Source organism: Myiozetetes cayanensis, unplaced genomic scaffold, assembly GCF_022539395.1.
Source record: "Myiozetetes cayanensis isolate MyiCay16 unplaced genomic scaffold, myiCay2020 scf1, whole genome shotgun sequence".
Classification (NCBI taxonomy): Eukaryota; Metazoa; Chordata; class Aves; order Passeriformes; family Tyrannidae; genus Myiozetetes; species Myiozetetes cayanensis.
In genome coordinates, this window is record NW_026086604.1 from 119,600,870 (window position 1) to 119,615,969 (window position 15,100).

The 15,100-nt window shown below is 39.7% G+C and overlaps 1 protein-coding gene and 1 long non-coding RNA gene across 5 annotated transcripts; one reads left to right on the forward strand and one right to left on the reverse strand.

Annotated features, from left to right (window-relative positions):
• Positions 1-1,057: 1,057 nt before the first annotated feature.
• Positions 1,058-10,618, forward strand: CDCA7L (cell division cycle associated 7 like). 2 transcript variants are annotated; one of them, XM_050329555.1, is made up of 8 exons: positions 1,058-1,198; positions 1,661-2,017; positions 3,750-3,824; positions 5,265-5,447; positions 6,596-6,730; positions 7,538-7,687; positions 8,785-8,921; positions 9,279-10,617. In XM_050329555.1, exons 1-8 carry the CDS (start codon positions 1,058-1,060, stop codon positions 9,307-9,309), a joined length of 1,209 nt encoding a protein of 402 aa, XP_050185512.1. In that variant the 3' UTR covers positions 9,310-10,617. The 2 variants fall into 2 exon arrangements, with proteins under 2 accessions (XP_050185512.1, XP_050185522.1); XM_050329565.1 differs by having other exon boundaries at positions 1,156-1,278; positions 9,279-10,618.
• Positions 2,011-15,097, reverse strand: LOC126647444 (uncharacterized). 3 transcript variants are annotated; one of them, XR_007630603.1, is made up of 4 exons: positions 14,994-15,097; positions 14,101-14,183; positions 12,725-12,856; positions 2,011-2,893 (listed from the first exon to the last, which is right to left on the reverse strand). It is a non-coding gene; the product is annotated as an uncharacterized LOC126647444 (long non-coding RNA). The 3 variants fall into 3 exon arrangements; XR_007630601.1 differs by having other exon boundaries at positions 14,101-14,191; XR_007630602.1 differs by lacking the exon at positions 2,011-2,893 and adding an exon at positions 10,676-10,748 and having other exon boundaries at positions 14,101-14,191.
• Positions 15,098-15,100: the final 3 nt, after the last annotated feature.

Here is a 15,100-nt window from a genome sequence, read left to right on the forward strand (position 1 = left end):
CCTGCCCAATCCCCTCTAAGTTTTTCCACTCATTTATTGTATCCGTTTTTCACCAGATATTAATGTAAAGAAGTGTGTAATTGAAGTCTGGGAAGGGAGAGAATTGAAAGGAAGAATAAAGATATTTAGCAAGTATTATAGGTAATTTTTGGTTTTCATATGGGAAGAAGAAATAGCAGACAAAAATTGGGAAAACAAACTTATGTGTTTCTGACTTTCATGGGAACAAATCTTTTGGGAGGCTAATGGAGAAGTTGACAAGGTGGTCTTCTACTAGTTCTGACTGGAAGTATGGAAATACATTTCTGATTTAGTGAAAGTATTGTGTATAATTGCTATGTAATGTGCATATTGTGACGAATGTATTAATGAGATCTTTTTACTTCCTGGTCTGTAGGCAGAAATTTAGGATCTGTCTCACCTAGAACATGTGTGAATAATAAACTGCACTAAAAACAGAGAGTTGAGCAGTTGGAAGGTGGAGGGATGTTAGTCAGGCAGTTTGAAGCTCTGTGGATTTGTGTTGGTATCTGGCAGTTCAGTGATGGTGTAACAGTGTGAGGAGGAGCAGACAGACTCCCATCTCCAAGAGCCTGTACTGCTGCAGCAAGCCTAGAGGAGATAGTTGTTTCTACTGCAATGTCAAAAAAGGAGGGCTCTTTCTTATTGTAATTTTGGTTTGTATTTTCTTTTATTCAAGGCTTGTTTTTTTACACACACAAAAAACCATACAAAACAACATGATAATTTATGCTTAAGAAAACTGATAGTTTTTTTTTTTGGGTAGTAATGAAGAAGGGGAGGAAGAGATGAAGAAGAAAGTTTCCCCCACAAGAAGCAACTCAGTTAAAGCCCTGTGCTCAAAATGAGGGGAAAAAAAATCTTTCTGGGTTAAAATAACTCAAGTGCTGAAACTGAATGTGGTCTTCTTTTTTAATTCGGGCAGGCTCTGCCTGCTAAGTGCTTTCACAGTATATGCCATGGAATTGGTACCATCTTCAACCTCAAAACTGATTTATTGTGGCTGTGTGACTACTCTGTCTCTCACAGCTACTGGATGGTATTTTTGCAGGGAGGCCGATTTCAGTCCAGATACCTCACTGAAGAACTGCGGAGAATTTTCACTGAAGACTCTGAAACGGAAGAATTTGAAGGCTTTGCTTCAAATGAGGTGCATGTGAACAAGAAAGAAGTTCCGGTAAAGGCAGTCACACCTACATGTGAATGTTCACGTTGACTTCTTTTTTCCTATCTCTTCTGTGTAAACCTCCTGTTCTGGTAGGAATTTTTCTGATACACTGTGATGTTCTTTCTTCATCCTGAATTAAAATATGTTACCTTAAAAGAGATTTATTCAATGTAGCATCACATATTAGAAATGAGAACTTCTTCCCCTGCTTGTAGATTGACTGTGCTGGGCAAGTTTCTTCCTCTGGGATACACCCATGTCTGTATCCCAGACTATATTAATATGTAGATTTCGTATTGATCTCTTCACAGGAAGAAGTCGTGTACTGTGAGCTTTTAAAAATTTGTTGATTTAGGTGAATTTATGATGCTGTCTTTGGGTGCTGAGACTGCTGTCTAGAACTAGTGATTTAAAAATTACTTTTAGTGTGTCACAACCAGTAATGTAACATGGGATTCTTCCTGCCTCTAGACAGTGGAGTCAGACCTGAGTGATGAAGAATGCCCTAATTTATTGGGTAATGAGGAAGAAGAGGAGGAAGAGGCGAAGAAAGCTTCCCCCAAGAGAAGAAGCTTTGGCCTTCGTGTTGCTTTGCAGTTTCCCAGCAGAAAGTCATCTGAGAAAAAAGTGCCTGAACAGTCTTTGTCTGACTTACCTGTAAAGGACAGTGAATCCCTCACACCTCTTTCAAGAGAAATAAACTGCAAGTGGTCGGACAAACTAGAGGGTTCTGCTTCAGAGTCTGAAGAAGACATTAAAGAAACACAGGAGGAAAGTTCCAATGCAATGATTAAGAGAGCCATAAATATAAAAGAAAATAAAGCCATGGTAAGACTTATGAGTGGTTCTCTGACATTTACATCAGAGTACTTAGCTTCAGCATACTTGAATTTTGGGATCCTTGTTGGTGCTGTGCTGGGAAAATCTTACAGTGAATCTTACAGACCTGGGAAAACCCTACAGGTCTTTCAGCACTCAGACATTTACCTCTAAAATAGCCTCAAGTAGGACTAGGCTGGTCAAGTTTAAAACCAGAGCTGAACCAAGCATTTTTAATGAGAGTGTGAACAAAGTTACAGATGCCCAAGTTTTGTGGCCTTATATTCAGAACATGTCAGAAAACCAACTGGTCCCTTTAGGTGGTTTGTGGTGTCATTTGCAGAATAGAGTTTCTACTTTTTGTTAGTGCATGACAGATCTGCTGCAGTTACTGATTGGAAAGCCAGGTAGAAACTGCTAAGGATGATAAATGTAATTTTTGCAGTTGTTTGGGATGTTATTTTTAGTTACACTTTACTACATAACTGTTGAAAGTATGTGTATGTGTGCACATAGGTGTGGAAAAGTGAGACACTCATTGTTCCCTTATGCTTTTTCCTTAATTGTCCAGTGTGCCACCAGCTCTCTTTAATTATCATGCTGCTGTGTAATCTGATTTGTGTTCAGTCCTTAGTAGTTCCTTCAGTTTTACTGTATTTCAAGACAAGTTGCAGCTTCCAAGCAGCCTTGGGGCTCAAGCTCACGTCTTGAGTGTGTGGGTATGCAGCTCCTGTGTAAAACTTGCTTGAGTTTTGTACCTGTTTGTAACCTCTCTTGTACGCCCACTGCTGTTGTCTTTGTCTTGCTGCTCTTTGGCCCTTCTCACCTTCCATTCTTCCTTGCAATTCAACCATTGCAAAATTCAGTGTCATCCTAGGTGCAGTACTGTAATGACATTAAATAGCTCTCAGTAAATGCCACACTGAAGTATTTACTAAGAAATGCTGTGCTCAGCTTTTAATCTCTTGATTGCCATGGCAGTCTCAAGAGACCTTTAGCTTGGCTCACCCCCCCTATCAGTGGCTTTTCAGAAGATAGCTGCATTCTGGACTTCCAGAACAAATCAGTGTTTTTTGGACCTGTCAGCCACTGCTTCTGTGGTAATGTACCTCCAGGACATATACACAGTGCAAAAAATCATCCTGCTGAAGTGCTTCTGATGCTGCATGTGCTGTGGTCACAGGAACTGCCAGTGGGGCTTGGTTGCTTTATGACTTTGTAAATGAGCGTGTACCTGTGTTACTGGTTGTATCTGCACTGCTTAAGGAGACACTGAGTGCTCTGGCAAAAAGCACAGGTGTATCAGCAGTCATTCAGTAAAACAGTCCACAGGGAACATCATACTGTCTTCTGCCAAGGGCACCTTGTCTTTTTTTCTTCCCTCCCTCCTGTCATATGAACTGAATTTCTTTTTATCAGTCATGGATGTCATCACCATGTTGTATTGTGCTCTCTTAGTGCTGTTTCAACAAGATTTTATGTAATTCTGTCTAATTCTAGTTCCCAGTAACGGTTTGTGGGAGCTATGAAGTTAGCACTGCTAGACTGCAGAGTTTTGCTCATTCAGGAGTAAATGAACCCCTTTTGTGAGCTCCATTTAAATAAAGTGCCTCCAGAAGGGTTTCATGCACTGAAAGTTCATATGTTTAGAGATAATTTGAAGTGCATGTGAAGAGTAGATGGTAGGTGTTGCTTGTTGCAAGTTGCAGAGAGCTTTCAATGTGACATGACTTGATTTCAGCTTGCCCAGCTGCTGGCAGAATTGAATTCCATACCAGACCTGTTCCCAGTGAAAACACCCACCTCAACTCCTTCGGTAAGTTTTTGGTACTGACTAGTGGTGACAGTCGTTTTTGTTAAACTTAGGATGAAAGGGTTTAATCAGAAACTTTGACCAAGTTTGTTCTGATTTGCTTTAGGTTTGGGCACTTTATTTTTATAGATTTACTACTGGTCAGGAAGTACCAGAGAATTCTGTAAGTTAACTTATGAAGAAATAAGAAGACTGAGATGAGAGGCTGCTTTATATTTTTTGCCTTAGAAAGACTATTGAGATGGTACACATATGTCTGTGTATGTGGGAGCAAAGAAGAATAGTTGCTTTCCTTTGGGTTTAGATCCTGTTCATTTCCCTCTTGCAGGCTTTTCTTCTAAAATCCACACTTCCCACTAGAGCAATGCTCATGACGTTGAACCACATCAACACAAACTGGAATGATATTGTAGTTGTTTCAACTGACTCTTCTCAACTTCAAGCAGAGGACTTTCAATCTCTCCTAGTTCTCTTTAGAGTAGCATTTTTCCACATACATTAGAAGAGATGTGAGGAAAAACTGCAGAGCCATGTCTTCGGAAAGCCCATTTAGAAATGCTGGTATGCTGGTTAGTAAGTGAAAAGATGAACCAAGTTAAATGGAATTTGAAAGGGTGGAACACCTTGCTAGCTTTAGTTAAATGTTGTAGAGACTTAAACATACTTTAAAGACATACATAACCCTGCTACTTTTATTTATTACCTTTAATGGAGGAAATGGGAGGGCACAAGAAGTATTCTAGTTACCTCATCTGCTTGGTTTTTGACTTCCAACCTGTCTCCTTGTAATGTGCCTTTCACTTCTTTGAAAGAAAATATAAGTGTATGGTAGCAAGCAGACTTGCTTTCTGCATCTTGTTTATACCGTCAGATTTAGTAGCTGCCTTATGGTAGGTGTCCATGCAGGATTTATGGTGCATGAATTCAATTGCGCAGTAATTGGCAGGTGTGACAATATCAAAAGGATGTCTTTCGCCTCTAAAGAATTTCCAAGTTTTAGGAATCATGAACTAGGAGAAGCAGCTTAATAGTGCCCTTTCAATTTAAAAAGTTTAAAAGAAAATAAACTAGAATTTGGATTGTTCCTCAAAGGTGTATTCAGATTGTGGGAAAATCTGAGCATTTAGCTACCAAAGAACAGTGAGAACTAGCTTCTAGCTTAGTATGACACATGTTAAATTTTGATGTAGTTCTGTGATGTTAATTGGAATAGAATTTGACATGAATGTGCAGTGTTTTAAAAGAAGCAGAATGTTATAGTCTGTAGGGAGAATACTTAAGTGCTAGAAATTGGTGAGGTTTGGCTTAACAATTAAGGAGTGGGAGAACAACGGATTAATTCAGGATACTACAAGTGTGGTACAGACATTTTCAGATAATTTCTAGTGTTTAATGCTACAAATAACTGAAAGGACAGTTACTGGAATATTCTTCTCTTTCTAGAAACAGAAGAAAACCCCAAGGAGGACATTTTCTGAAGGCCAGATAGCACGTCGAATGAACCCAACCAGAAATGCTCGTCCACCAGAAAAATTTGCCTTGGAAAAATTTACTGTGTCGGCCGTCAAATTTGCGGAACATATCCGTAGCTACAGACAACAAAACCTCTTGAAGAGACTCAGTGTGGTATTTGCTAGAATTTGATATCTCCAGTAGTCAGGAATTAGGAAACATTCAAATTGTTGGCCAGCACTTAGACCAGACATCACATCTTACAGAAAGTTATTGAGAGTCTTTGGTTGGGATTAGCTACAGAAGAAGTTATTTCCAGGTGTTTGTGCCTCATCTTTCACCTGTTTAGTGGGCTCTGGTTGTGACGTGTGTTGTCTAGCCATAACAAAGAAGTTTTTACTTACAGTCTGTTACTTATGTGTTATCTGAAAATTCCTAGCTCTTATGAGAAAGACTCTTTAAGTGTGCATCCACACAGACTGGATACCAGTTCTTCTTGTAGGAAAGAGTGCTGAGCATAGCTGAAGCATTATAGAGAGAACTTGGCCACTAGAAAAAGTGGAGTAGCACTGAATGAGAACCTGGGCAGGCAAATGACTATTTTGGACAGAATGGAGCTGATCTTAGAGTGAAAGACTGATGAGGTCTTAAGAGACAGGTGTGGGGAAGGCTAAGAATCAGATAAAATTTATCCATGAATAGGGGTCAAAGAGAAGGATATTTGGAAGGAAAAAAGAGCTCTTAATAGTGAGTGGAGTACTCTCTTCCAAATAACAAAGAGGATAGTAAAACCCAGAGCAAAACCACGACAGAAAGGGAGGCCTGGCTATGGCAGGACTAACCTAAAACTTCAGTACAGGGCTTTTTGCAGGGCAGTAGAGGTTGTCATGGGAGAAAGCAATCAGAGAGTGTGCAAGGAGATTGCAGGAGGAAAGCATGGGAAGGCAGATGATCATAGTTTCTTATTTTGAGAGGGAAGAAATGGATTATGAAGGGTTACAGAGCAGGAGTGCAGGGAAAGCAAAGAAAAAAAGTTAGCAGAAGTCATGTTCAAGGATTTATGGAAGTAGAAGTAGTAATGATGGAAAGGAAGAACATTGAAACAGAATAAAAGAGGTAGTAGAGAAAAAGTTAGGGAGGACAGGGAGAGAAAGAGGCAGTGATGATTTGGAAACTATTGCGTGTTCTTCCAGTGGTGTGTGAGCCTGTCAGTCTGCCCACTCTGGAGTGCAAACACATTAAAAATGAAAGAATTTGTTACCAAGTTTGGTGACAGAGTCTTTGTGACATCAGACAAAAGGTATTGAGATGAGTTTATTTAGCAGGGGGATTGTGGAGTGCGTAAAAGAAGGAGATCATCAAAGTACTCGTCTCATCGTCCAGTAGAAGATATTACTGAAGAGGACTTGGACAACATTGCAGTCACTGTTAGAGACAAAATCTATGACAAAGTTCTAGTAAGTGGCTGCTGTATTCTTCAGTTTGTCTGCTTGAAATTAAAAGTCTCTCAGTAGTTCACTGGAGTTTGCTAAAAGGTGTGCTTTCCTGAGGTTCTGGAGAGAGTGCAGCTCGTCATTATTTATGTTATGCAAGCACAACCTTGAAAGCTTTGTCAGGCTAGGCTGTGCTGGTTGAAACACCCCACCACCTTTTTGCCTCTGGAAAAAAGTACTTTCTTACCACAGAGCTATTAAGTGAAATTTGCTATAGCTATGACTCACCACTGATAAGAGTTGGCATCCCTTTTATCTCATTCTCAGTATAAATGTTGTGTTGGTTGTACCATTAAATAATAGTGATGCCCAATATTCCTTGTGCCCCCTGGAAATTACATTTCTCTACAGGTTGGGTAGTTTTCCAAAGTTCTTGATGGAACTCTTCCTTTCTTTCACTGGATTTGGCTATTGATTGTCATAAAGATCAGCTTGCTATATATTTCATTGTATTGGCAGAGATGAGTCAAACGGTCATTTTCTGAATAGTTCTAGCTTTTTCATAGGTGGAAGAAAGGATCAGAACTGCAACATGAGGGTCGTGTAATTTGAGACTTGTGACGCAACTAACTGAAGCTGGATGCTGTCTCTGTAAAATTCCTGCCATTGCTGTATGAATTATCATGATAACAGAACTTCTGGTTCTTACTTCTTACTAAGATTTTCATTGCTGAATTTGACTCTGGTTTGAAATTTGTGCTTATTATTAGGAAAGTTTGTCATTGAGCATTTAAGATGTCCTAGGATGTTTCCCCTCCTTTCCACTTTTAGGGTAGTACTTGCCACCAGTGTCGACAAAAGACAACAGATACAAAGACAATCTGTCGCAACCAGGGCTGTGGAGGAGTAAGAGGGCAGTTTTGTGGACCATGTCTTCGAAATCGATATGGTGAAGATGTGAAATCAGCTCTGCTTGATCCAGTAAGTATAATTTTTTGGGCCTGGAACAAAAGTGTAATGAATAATATATGCTTATGGTAACATGATGTGTTTAAACGTCTTTGCCATGAGAAGATCAGTAGTACTGTAATGACTGACACTGATTTTGTTTAGAACTCAAGTGGAAGGTTCTGGACCTGGGTTATCATCCACCTATGTTCATGCTTTGAAGCTCCATTTGCTTATCAGATGGTGGAGGGCAAGTGTGAGAGCTTTTGAGAAAAGGAATCTGCCCACTTTCAGAAAAATGCCAAAACATTTTTTAATCCTCTCAGTAACATGGCAAGCAAAGCAGGCTCCTTGTTTTAGATTCCAGTGTATAAATATGAGAAAAAAAGAGAAGTACCCTTAGGTACTTCTTAGGAAGTCTTAGGATTGATTCCCCTTTCTTTGTTGCCCCCTGGGACACTGAGCAAGGAGAGAGCACAGGCTGCTGCCAGAGAATGAGGCACATGGATACACAAAGACCTCGTAGCAGAACAGAGTGCTTGGCTTGTTTTGAGACCTCCTCTCCTCCACCTCTGTTTTAGAGATGAGCTGTTGGGCTGTTCTGAAGGACAGCAGAAAACTAATGGCTCTGAGGTGCTGGCAGTGGCTGCTGTATTAGCACCTGTGCTTCTGTGTGCAGTTGCTGAGCACCTTGGAGATGCTTGACTTCATGTAAGAGCTGGATATTCAATTCCAGAAATTGTGCTATACCAGCAGGCAGAGCCAAAGAAACTTGTCACAATGGGCACCCATCTTTTTCTAGGGAGTTGACTACAGTCAGCCTAGCATAGAATGAATTATCATTAGGCATTACGGATGACTTTAGTCTATCTGAAAATCAATTCTGAGCACATTAGAGAACCTGAGGCTTCAAAGTAAGCATTCAAGCATTTAGTGATTTCTTTAATCCTGCAGAATTTGGAAATTTTTAACAAGGTTGACCGCCTGGCTGATAGAGGCTTTTAAAACCTTGCCCTGAGCAGTCACATGGCAGGGAAGACACACTCATGTTTGTCTGAGCGACAGGAAGGCCAATATAATCTCGCTCATAACTTGTTTTTACCCTCTGTCCCATATTCACGCCCTTGCAGGCCTGGATCTGTCCTCCTTGTCGCGGGGTGTGCAACTGCAGCTACTGCCGCCGGCGGGACGGGCGCTGTGCCACCGGCATGCTCATCCACCTGGCCAAGTTCTACGGCTACAACAATGTCAAGGAGTACCTGGAAAGGTGAGGATCATGCTTCGTTGCCATTCCTTGTTAAACTGTTGTAGCCCCTTAAATAATACTTGATTTCTTGTGGCCTGGGGCAGATCCTGCAATCCTATACAAATGAAGTCTCTCGGACTTCAGGTTTTTTTTCCTAGGCTGAAATCGGCTTCTTTGAAGTGAGTCATATCATCTGTGTAAACAACTAATTTGCTTAAGAAATTGAAATGCCTTTGCCTATTTTGAAATCCCTCTTGGTTGCTTGAAGTGTATAGAAGTGCTGTTTTGGAAGGTGTTATCTTCAATAATGGAAACACTTGTTTATGGGGAACTTGAGTTTCCTAAAAAGCACTAACATTGTTTTCTCATGTCTTCTAGTTTACAAAAACAACTGGCGGATGGCAATTGACAACACTGAACCCAAGCTGTGCCTGCAACTGGTTAATATGTTGAAAAATTTTGACTTCAAAAGTTTATTACTCTGTTTTATATAAGATAGAATTGTAGTGCATAGTACATTCATTTCTGCGTTGGGAACTTTTTGATTGATATGGTCTTATGCAAAAGATCTCTCAGGAAAACGTTTTGGTAGAGAAATCTACATGCACAGACCTATAGGTTAAGTGAAATGGCACTCTTGAACCTTGAGTGGTTAATTTTTAATAGAGCTACCCGAGCACATGATAGAGAACTTGATCAATTTGAGCAATATTTTTATTTATATAATTGTGCGAGTTTGCAGAAAGGGTGTTCAACAACTACCTTCAAAGCATCTGTATCTTTAAAGAAACAAAACACCCTTGTCTACCAACTTGACCATAAAGATTCAGTTTTCCAGCCCTTGCTTTCCGAACCTATTCATCCACCTGTAGTTTATGGAACTTGTCCCTACGAAGAAGGGAAGTGTACTTTTATTTGATGCCATTATATTCCAACCAAAGCTGATGCAATCGACCAGTGAGAGGATGATTGTTTTTTTTTTTATTTTATTCCAAAGTGCAATTATTCACCGAAACATGAAACTAGAAGAGTTTTTCTTTAAAAATATAAAATAAAATTTTAAACGTCATCCCAGTAAAACCAGCAGTTTTTGTGTAGTGCACCTGCTGCCTGAACCATCTACCCAGCGGTTATAACTGGTCTAAATCAGAGTTGAGGATTAATTTTTTTCCTTACAGTTCATACTTAGATTTTTTTTTTTCATTTGTACAACCAGGCTTTCAAACAACTTTGTTTAAATGCAACATGTTTGTATTGCATGTTAAAATATGTTAAAATTCTTGTAAGATATAAGTTTGATTTTATGTAGAGAGAATAAAGACTAATCTAAAGAGGAGTATTTTGTGAGTCAAACTACACCCGGATGCTGATGTTTCCCGTTTACTTTCCCATAGCTGGTGTAGTGGTGCTTGCCATTACAATGATCAATAATCATTATGTGGAGGAACACATGAACACAACACTGATGGATGAGGAAATAACAACATAGAGCACATAAGCTTTACACTAAGGATTGTGTTTTTGTGAGGCAAATCTCCTGCTCCAGCTGACTGTGAAAAATGTTTATCTTCTTTAACTACAAGGCAGATTGAGAAAGCAGCATGTATTATTGAGAGGTTAGTACTAAACTGCCAAAAGTAAAGCTATTCCTGCCAGAACCCATTTACCTGACTTCTTGCTTTTCAGATTGAAAGTCCAAACATAAGTTGGCCCTCTGCTTTTGGTTTTATAAACTGGACATTCATAAACATTATTAGTTTCCCTTTGATCCACTGGGATTGCCTTTAAGAAAATGATTGGCATTGTTAAGTCAATTCCTTGAGCTGAGCTTGATGTCTCACCTGGTGCCTGCAATAAACGTAGCACATGGTCTACACAGTGTTCTGTAGTGCAAGACTGAAATAATTTGGTTTTTAACAATGGCTAAACCCATAAAGCTACGTTTGAACATGCAGATTTAGTGTTGACTGTTGTTATTCTATTGTGCATCACCTCTTTGTGTGAATACAAAGATCAGAATGTAGCATCTGCCTGGACTGGACTTGGCTTCATCGCCCTTTTATTGAAAGCAGGGAAAGTATTTACAGTTGGGACTTAAAATATGAATGTTCATGCCAAAGTCAAATGCTCAAATTTTCCCCTAATTCTCCACTAGTTTATGATGAATTCTCCACCCAAAGGTGGAGAACTACACTGGAGCACTTAGCATGTGTTTGTACTGTGTGAGGTATCAAACAGGTACTTGGGTGTAGTTAAGACAGAGGAGTTCTGAGCTGCTGAAGGGCCATGCACTTTCTGAAGCTTCTGGATTTGTTGTATGTTCTTCTAACATAAACTAGTATATAAAATGTTGCAAATGCTTGTGCATTTTAGGAGGATTTATGTGACAGGAAACTTTATGTATGCAAATACTATCGCAAACACAACTTCAGTCAGAAAGTTCCGTGATACTTTCCTCATATCCAGAGGGGAAATGTACAGTATTACCCTTGAATTGAATATAGTCCTCTGAAAAATGCATGTCACCATTTCAAACAGCAACAGTCAAACGACATCCATGTCATTGCTTCACTCTCTCACCCTGACTTTCCAGCTGGAGCTTCTGTAGGAGCAACTCCCTTCCAAAAGTGTTGCTCTCCTTTTATTATATGTGGGTCTGGTGAAGAGTACAAGTAACAACGTTTCTTTAATTGCCTCTTAGAGTCATTCACCTTTCCTCTAATGAGCTGTAACTCAGTTTACAGCTTTTCTAAGTTAAAACTAAAATCTCATTTTGACAGCAGGCCTGAATTGGCATTCCTAAATGAGATGCTTCAGTCTCAGGAAAACAACAGATTCAAATAAACAAGGTATGATGTTTATCCTCTGAAAGTTGTTAAAAGAGAGGTTGCAGCTCAAAAGATGAACATGATTGCTATTCAGGGACAGCCTACAACCACATTATAGCTACTGCAATAACTGACTGATTAAAAATCCAGATGAAAAAAATTTCTTTTAATTCTTACACTTTGCCCACCTAGTCGTGTCATTAAATCTCATGCTAATACAGGGATTTTCAAGTACTTCCTTGCTTCTTGGTATGTCTCCCCAAAGGCTTATAAGTAGTATGGCATAGCAAATAAAAAATATCAGAGTTCTTTAGATCTGTTTATTTACAACTGTCAACGGTTTGCAAAGGTGGAAGAAAAAAAAACAGAAAAAAGACAATTTTTGTGTGTTGTTTGTTTTGTTTATTTTGTTCGTGTGTGATTTTGGTGGTTTTTTGTTGGTGGTTTTTTTTTATTATTTTTAATTATTATTATTTGTTTGGTTTTTTTGCTTGAGTTTGGGCTTTTTTTTTGGGAGGGGCATAGTTTGTAGGGGTTTTTGGTGTTTTTATTTGTTTCTTTTTTTAACTGCAATTGTTTAGATTACTTGATCCTTGTTACCAACATGTGGTAAGTATGTGCAACATGTGCACCTCTAAGAGCTGCAAAAAATTTCTAGATGATGAGTGTTGTGAAAGTTACAGTCTCAAGGATAGTCTTTAAGCTTCTGAACCTCGACTGGATTAGAGCTGTGACTTTACTACAGTGCAGACCTTGTTCAGACACAACAGTTATTTAAATGCAGGAAGTATAGTCAGTGAGTAGGACACCGAGCTGGTATGAAATTTAAAGTCACAGGGAACCAATGCCAACAATCCACCACCATTCCTAAACTTCCTTGGAGCTGTTCATAGAGTCACAACTCTTTAGTCCAACTCCTGATGCTACTTAACTACCTAATATTGGAAGCTAGAGTCCTTGAACTAGGCTACTGAGATCAAGCAATTTATTTCTTACCTTCCATGGAAAGCACACAGATAGAGGCTCCTCCTCTTGGTGGATGGTCATAATCTTCTTTGGTCTTTTTGGTAACATCTGCAGTCAAGCACACCTTATCCAAAGGCCAGTTGTTCTTGCTCTGCATTGCAGCTTTAAAAAAAATAGTGCTTTCAAGAATTCAATATCCAGACAGAAATTTTAATGTCAGAACTGTCAACCTGCCCTTCTTGGGCTGGTTGTGCTCAAACCTGAGACTGAGTTTGTTTTGGTTTTGATTTTTAAATTTTTTTATTCCTTTGGCCACTACTTGAGGTAAGGCAAAAAAGCTGCATGAAGACAATTGTTGGGAATCAAAACATTCTACAGAGTACAAAACAAGCCAACTCCCCTCCCCATCATGAGAGTGAGACCACATCAATGCTGTCTAGGCTCAGAGACACCTCTCCAGCTGGGTTCCCCTTCAGAAGAAGCCTGTGCTAACATCTATCCTAACCTGTATGGTCCTTGCATCTCCCCAGGCTCTGGCAGGAACAAATACCTGGAACAGAAAGCTTGGAGAGAGGCAATAAAAGAATAAATAAAATACAATGAGGATTTCTCTATGCCTGTGACACAAAAAGCACTATTTGGAGGCCTCAACATGAGCAGCAAAGAGGAGCTCCCTGCCAGCCCTCATGCTGCCACCCCCTTCTCCTTCCAAGTACAGGGAGAAGTGCTGGAGCATCTGGGCTGTACACATTCCCTGAGCTTCCACTGCCCATCTCCTGGGAATGATGGTGGCCTGGCCAGTGTTCTGTGAGGAGCTCCTGGCCACCTTTCTGTTAGGCTAGTGAAGTGCCGTTGGTGACCAGGCAGAATTTGAGCTGCACTATTAATCAGGCTCTCCTGTAGCTTCACTGTGGTTTTCAGAATAAATTCAGGCTGTGATCATGGCAAAAAGTGAGGTATCAGTACACTGCTGAAGGTTTTTTATCCCCTACTGTGGCAACAGCTACACAAAGAAGATCAGGAGATGGATTTATTTTTCTCCTTAGCCTGGTAACTGCATTAAGGAATAAAACAGAATGGTACTATTACATATGCACTGAATTGGTTAAATAATAAGGGTAGAAAACCTTGCATTCTTAAACCTTTTTTAAACTATGAAATTCAAGCTTTTATTTTCTTAGCTGCTTTGTCTTCACGCTTCTGAGTAGACTGAAGACAAGTTGGGATTGTTCTCCCTGCTGTCAGGAGATGGTTATTCTGATATTAAGGTGATTTTTATCTTTTTCTTTAAACTGTGATTAACTCTCCAAACAGCATCACAAACATAACTAACACCAATAGTTAAAAAAAAAAAGCCTGGCAGTGAAGCCACATGCTTGGTAACTTACAACCATGACACTGCTTACCTGTCAAAGGACTGAGGATGGAATCCAGAAAGACACCACTGTTGGAAGTGCAAGGTCCTGTCTGTATCCAGATGTTGAGTTATCTGGACCACTGGAGAAAATTAGTAACTAAAAGAGAAGCATCAGTAGCTTCTTCCTTAATCTATACGTACTACTTCTTTTTAGACAAAAAACCTAGGTCTCAGGTGTCAGGAGTCCTTTAGTTTACAGAGAAAGTACGTGCCTGGAGTCACCAGAAAGTATAAGCTTACATAAGGATAAGGTCATCATTTCAGTAGAACTTGTTGTTTCCCTAATGTATGTCCAAAATCAATTGTAGAAGGTGATCAGCATGAGACAGGTTGCTGGCAACAGAGAATGTGAGTATGCTCAATCCTGTAAAACTTGCTGTCTTGGGGAGAAACCTGAACATCACCAATAAGTCATGTTAACACACCTTCAGAATCTGCCAAAATTTGCTAACAGCTGATGGCTTCTTAAATGCAAATTATCTGATACCATCTTCATTGGTGCATCTAAACTTCTGATGAGCCACAGCAAATTACATGTCAGGAGCACAAGAGAGTCAGACACAGGCTCCAAGTAATGGCATAGTGCAGCATACATTGCCAATGAGATATCAGAAGAACTTCCAAAAACACTGCCTGTTTTATCCATATCTAGCCACCTGCAAGTGGCTATTGCTGATGGCAGGCTAGGGGAAAAGGAATCCTGCAAGATGCTGAACACCCCTAGTACTTGGGACAAAGGGAGGTGATGGAACCTTCAGCAAAGTGCTTGGCATTTCTACAAAACCCACTTGAAAGGAAAACTGACTTTCATTAGGACAAATTTTGAAAAAAAAAAAAAAAAAGAAGGAACAAAGCTGAGCCCTACCACTGTAGGGTACTTACCAGTGGGTAAAGCATTATGTGGATGAATATGCTAGTTTAGTCCATGTGTTTGGCACAACATCATAGAAGAGTGCGGATTGCAGCACTTCCATGTGAGGAGAAAATAT